This window comes from Hipposideros armiger, unplaced genomic scaffold, assembly GCF_001890085.2.
Source record: "Hipposideros armiger isolate ML-2016 unplaced genomic scaffold, ASM189008v1 scaffold_275, whole genome shotgun sequence".
Lineage (NCBI taxonomy): Eukaryota > Metazoa > Chordata > Mammalia > Chiroptera > Hipposideridae > Hipposideros > Hipposideros armiger.
In genome coordinates, this window is record NW_017731625.1 from 874,260 (window position 1) to 880,021 (window position 5,762).

The window sequence follows — 5,762 nt, forward strand, 5'->3', positions numbered from 1 at the left end:
CCCCGCCCCCCCCTCGCGGTGGTCTCGCCCAGCATCCTGAGCGGCAGCGCTGCCAGCCAGGCCCGCACAGGGCTTTGTCCGCTTTAGAGCCCCTTGCCCGCGCCGCCGAGACCCCGGAGTCCCGGAGCCCGCACCCCGCGGCTGCCCTGGCCCAGGAGGGCCGGGGATCTAGGGCGGGGCCCCGAAGCTGCGCAAAGGGAGGAAGACCCAGGCCTGTGGTGCTCTCCCCAGCCCAGCCCAGCCCAGCCTAGCCTGAGTGAGAAAAAGTAAGCGGCGCGCTTCCCTGGGTGGAGGGCAGGGGGGCATGGCCTCCACATTTAAGGGCTTCTCCACCCCGCTCCCCTTCTCTCTGCTGCACAGTCTGGAGCCTATATTTCTCCAGGGTGGACTGGAGGGGAAACTGAGTCCCAGGGAGGTGGGCACCTGTCTCGCTGCAGCCTGTCCCACGCACACACCCAGCCAGAGTCTTCAACACCCAAACCTCCCAGAGTCTGTGGGCAGGCCTGCTGTGTGCCTTGGGGGATGGTGCTGCAACCTTTCTGGGTGTCAGTTTCCTTCTCTATAAAGTGGGGGTTTGGACTGAAGGAATGAGAAGGGCCCCTCCCCTGAAATTAGGCCATTCACTCCTCAATTAGACAAACCTTCCACTATTGGTGTTTTTCCTTTGGTGATGGAGCTATCACTGGGAGGCCTCCAGGAGGCCTCTGACACAGCCTGGGGGTGAGGGATGGAAGGAAGGCTTCCTGGAGAAAGCTGCAAGCAAGGGTGAAGAATGGCAGGAGTCAGGAAAGGTGCTCTAGGCAGGAGAACGGCATGTGCAAAGGCCTGAGGGAAGAGAGTAGGGTGTATGTGGAAGAGTTAGATCTTATGTTGAGGGTACTGGGGAGCCATGCCAGCTACTGGAGCAGGGGAAGAATGAAATCTGACCAGTGACTTTCAAAGCTTCCTTCTGTCTGTGCATGAGGTCCGCGAGGCTGCACTGACCAAAGGAGTGTGGGGAACTGGGGGAAAGAGGGTCCATCTGGGCAGAGCTTGAGGGGCTGGTGAGAGTGTGGAGTTGGGGATCCAGGCTGGAATGAGAGGGAGCCTGGGGGGTGGCCCTGCTGCCAAACTCCATCTCATGAGGACACAGGAGTGACTGCTGGATGTCAGGGGTGGTGGGGAGTAAAGGTATCTCAAGCTGCTCCTGCGAAGGCAGCCTGCTGGGGGAAGTTGGAGGGGCTTGAGAAGAGAATCTGGGCTTGGGGAGTGGGAGAGATGTGCAGGGTTTTGTGCTTTTCACTCAGTGCTTCCCCTTGGCTGGGCACAGCGTGGTGGCCTGAGCCAGGACATAGGGCTGCAGCCAGATCCCAGGGAACTTACCACAATCCTGGGCCTGATCCCCAGCTGGGACTCCCAACTGAGCCTTGGACATGATAAATGGGGGGGGGGTAGGCAAAGGCTGTGGTCCCCAAGCAGCTAATACGCTGTCTCCCATTTTGACTATCTCCTTTGCCCTGTGACTTCTGTTTGCTTGGTGGACACCCTCCCTCCTGACCTTCACATCAGCCCACAAGATGGGCCTGGCAGACTGAGTTCCCTCCACCCTTCAGATCGGCAAACTGAGGCCTGCAGAGGGGGTGGGTCCGGTGTGCCTCCAGCACTGCCTGGACTTTTGAGCACGTCCAGTCTCTGGGTTCCAGTCATGCTTTGTCTGACCCCCAGCCTCAGTTCCTTTCTCTGGGAACAGTTTAATTGTGGCCCCAAAGACCCAGGACTGTGACACGGAAGTCAGAATGATAGAGCCAGGCATGTAGTAGGCCCTCGGAGCTGGTTAGGATGGCTTGACCCATTCCCCCACCTGGGGCCAAGCCCCCCACCCCTACTCCAGGCCCAGCTGTGCCCTTGGTGACCCCAGGGTGGGCAGGGGACCTTCTGGGAGTAGGAGGAGAGGAAAATGAATAGGCAAGTGAAAGAATGTGACCAGGTTGGGGAAGGAGGGGTAGGAATAGGTGCCCCCTTGTGAGAAGGGGAGGGCTGGCTAATTAGGGGGCTCAGGCAGGTAGGGGGAGGTGGCTCCCAGGGAGGGGATGGGCTGCCATTGGTGCGCCTCAGACAAAGACGGAGGGAGGGGGAGCGCTGATGGGAAGGGAACAAAGAGGGTAGGGGGGGCTGGTGTGTGTGTGTGTGGGGGGCAGCTCTGGCAGGAGTGCCAAGCTGTGGGAGGAGGCGTTGGCCAGCTGGACAGAGGGAGGAGGTTGGGCCGGAGGGAGAAAGGACAGCCAGACACACAAAGAAGCAGACGGAGATGACAGAGCCCAGGGGAGGGGGCATGGGGCACCCGGGGCTACAGGGGCTGGCAGAGGGCTGACTGCAGAGCTGCAGGTTCACACAGGTAGCTACCTGGATCCAGCCGCTGATGGAGGGGTTGTTGGGGTTAGAGAGTGACCAGGTTCCCGACTCCCAGGGGACTCCTGGTGTCGGCTTGGGTCTGTCTGGGGCTCCACCGTCAGCCTGCCCATTGGTTTCTTAGAATCTTCATGACTTTCTTATTGTCCATCGGTTGGGCCAGCTGGTGGTCTGTCCACCCAGCCTCTGGGCAGCTGCATTGCTCAGGGAAGGGCCTTGGCTGTCTGTCTCTCTCTCTGGCTGTGAGTGTGTTTGTGAGCCTGGTGACACTGGGCTAGCCAGTCCACCTGCTGGGTTAGACTGTCAGGGTCTTCAGCTGTCCATTTCTCTGACTCTCTGGCCAGCTGTAAACATAATGTGTCCTGGAGCCCAGCTGTGAGAGTGGAAGTCTGCCTGTGTCTGTCTGTCGGTCAGTGTGGCATTTGGGCTAGAACACCTGTCTGACAGCTCTGTCTCTGTCTCCCATTGTCCCTGCCAGTATCTGTCACTCCATCTCCCATGTTGTCTGTCTCCCAGATTCCCTGGACCAGCACCATCCTGCCTGCAGCAGTCCACGCCATCTTCTGCCTGGGATCCAGTCCTAGGGTTGGGTGGGAAGGCTGGGGCGTATGTCCAGGGTTGCCCCCTCCTCAGAGCCTCCGTAAACCCTTTGACCTGTGGTCTCAGACACTGCAGGAGCTGAAGATGACGAGCTCTGTGGCACCTTACGAGCAGCTGGTGCGGCAGGTGGAAGCCTTAAAGGCTGAGAACAGTCACCTGAGGCAGGAGCTTCGAGACAACTCAAGTCACCTGTCCAAGCTGGAGACAGAGACATCCGGCATGAAGGTGGAGTGGGAGGCTGGGCAGAGGACGTGGGCCCAGGTCACAGGGACAAACACCAGGGTGCTGGATCCCAGATGGGCAGGCAGGGGCGGGGGCATCTCACAGGGGTTGGACCTGGGGCAGTCCAGGGCAGCGGCCATGCCAGCCAGCACTCTCTCCTGCCCCCACCTCTAGGAGGTCCTGAAGCACTTACAGGGCAAGCTGGAGCAGGAGGCCCGAGTGCTGGTGTCCTCGGGGCAGATTGAGGTGCTGGAGCAGCTGAAAGGTGAGGGGCCAGCCTGGGGGCCCCCACTGCACAAGGGGGCAAACCCTGTCCACCCCCAGAGGGAGCTGGGAGGAGGAGGGGCAGGAAGGGGTGCTGACCAGCTCTCTCCCTCCGTGACCATCCAGCCCTGCAGATGGACATCACCAGCCTATATAACCTGAAGTTCCAGCCCCCAGCCCTGGGCCCTGAGCCCTCTACCCGGACCCCTGAGGGAAGTCCCGTACATGGCTCCGGGCCCTCCAAGGACAGCTTTGGGGAGTTGAGCTGGGCCACAATCCGGCTGCTGGAGGAACTGGACAGGGAACGGTGAGGCCACTGGCAGCTGTCTTGTAGCCCCTCCCCTAGCCACACTCCAACCCCAGCAGTCTCTGCCCTTTGGTTGGCTCCACCCACTGAGTCAGCCCCACCCACCTGGCCAGTTGCCTCTGCCTGCCCCCCATTTTCTGTGGCTCCTTCACTCCCTTTCCTGGCATAGCTGACCTCAAGTAGAGGACAAAGAGGAAGGGGGGTTCCTGACAGAGGGAAGGACTCCTAGGGGACATCCCCAGGGGTCCTAGACACTCAGGCGTCACCAGGGCAGGGCTGTGTCCAGTGCCAAGACTCAGAGTTAGGCCTGGAGCCAGAAGGCCTGAAGGCAGCCTTTGTGGGGAGAGGACTGCAGCCCAAGAAACCTGGGCCAAGGGCCAGAGAGGGAGGCAAGGTCTGGGTGCTTGGCTCAGCTTGGCTGGATTGTGTGGGGTCAGACGGGACAGTTCCAGAGAGGCCCAGAGTTAAGTCCATGCTCTGCTACTGTGTGACCTCAAGCAAGTCCCCTAGCCTCTCTCAGCCTCAAACTTCTGCTCTGTAAAATGGGAGGGAATAGCAGTGTCTCCCCACAGGGTGTCAAAAGGAAGACTGTTGCACCTGGAGCAGTCTGAGCCTGAAGCCTCCTCTGTGTAGGCTGGAGGGAGATTAGCAAGTGTCGGAGAGGTGTTAGAGTCAGAACAGCCCCCTCAGAGTCGTCCTTCTAGGACCAGAATTTACAAAGGAACTACCTTTTCTTTTTAATTAATTTTTTGTGCCCCACCCATCCACCCCTAGTTTTGGGGAGCACCAAGAGCAAGATTTTGCCATGTTACCTGTTAAGCTTGGCACACACTAAGCACCCAACAAGCGATTACAAAACTAAAAATAAATCACATTTATTAATGGCTCCCTCTCTGTGAGCCCTGGCCCACGTACCTGCCCTTTCCCAGGTGTTTTTTGTTGAATGAGATTGAAAAAGAGGAAAAGGAGAAGCTCTGGTACTACTCGCAGCTGCAGGGCCTGTCCAAGCGCCTGGACGAGCTCCCACACGTGGAGACAGTGAGTGTACGGGGTGCTGTAGGTCGGTCCTGCCCCGGGAGAGGAGAGCGGCGGGGAAGCCCCGGGCCTGGGTGCACTCTCATCGTGGCCCACCCGCTCTTCCCAGCAGTTCTCTATGCAGATGGACCTCATCCGACAGCAGCTGGAGTTCGAGGCCCAGCACATCCGCTCGCTGATGGAAGAGCGCTTTGGCACCTCGGATGAGATGGTGCAGCGGGCGCAGGTGCGGCAGTGGGCGGGCCGAGGCGGGCAGGGCCATACGCCAGTGGGCTAATCGGAGCGCAGAGATAGTTGTGCGTGGGCGGGGCGGGGGGCGGGGGAGGGGTGTCTTGATTAATGGGCGGAGTTATATGCCACTGAGCGAATCAGGAGATACTACTGCGAGCGGTGTCTAGTTCAGGAGGCGGAGCCAGAAGCTAGAGCTGTTTGTGGATGGAGCCAGAGGGAGCTAAGGGCCGAGCGGGGATCAGAAGACAGAGTTCGAGAATAGTGGAGGCCAGGGCGAACAGTGGGATTAACTGAGTCTGAAGAATACAAGGGCGTTGACTTGATCGGGGCCATACCAGGGAGTGGGTGGGTCTGGAAGGATGGGTGGGGCCAAATAAGGGAGTGGGCGGGTCTAGAGTAGGTCCTAAGTAGCGGGCAGCGCTGGAAAGATGGAGCGGGGTCTAAACGGTTGGTAGGGCCAAATCGGAGTAGGTGGAGCTAGAGCCTGGAAGGGTGGGTTGGACCATGGGCAGTGCCAGGATGTGGGTGGAGTCAGATATCAGGGTGTGGTTTAGAATTGGTCAGCCACATCAAGGAGTAGGCAGAGCCAAAGCCAAGGGTGGGATTTGGACAAGTGGGTATGGCCATACCATAAAGTAGGTAGAGTCAGATCTGGGGGTGGGGTTAGAAGAGTGCGGAGGGCCCTATCCGCGAGTGGGTGTGGTCAGAGCCGGGG

At 59.4% G+C, this 5,762-nt stretch overlaps 1 protein-coding gene across 6 annotated transcripts in view; it reads left to right on the plus strand.

The window, feature by feature from the left end:
• APC2 (APC regulator of Wnt signaling pathway 2) overlaps positions 1 to 5,762 on the plus strand; it is a 22,826-nt gene that overhangs the window by 3,705 nt on the left and 13,359 nt on the right. For 3 of the 6 annotated variants that reach the window (XM_019657433.1, XM_019657436.1, XM_019657432.1), the window contains 5 exons: positions 3,055 to 3,213; positions 3,385 to 3,475; positions 3,601 to 3,781; positions 4,711 to 4,819; positions 4,926 to 5,042. In XM_019657433.1, coding sequence (XP_019512978.1) covers positions 3,055 to 3,213; positions 3,385 to 3,475; positions 3,601 to 3,781; positions 4,711 to 4,819; positions 4,926 to 5,042 — 657 coding nt within the window. Of the gene's footprint in view, positions 1 to 6; positions 267 to 2,904; positions 3,214 to 3,384; positions 3,476 to 3,600; positions 3,782 to 4,710; positions 4,820 to 4,925; positions 5,043 to 5,762 lie in introns of those variants that run through there. The other 3 variants (XM_019657434.1, XM_019657430.1, XM_019657431.1) reach the window with 3 other exon arrangements.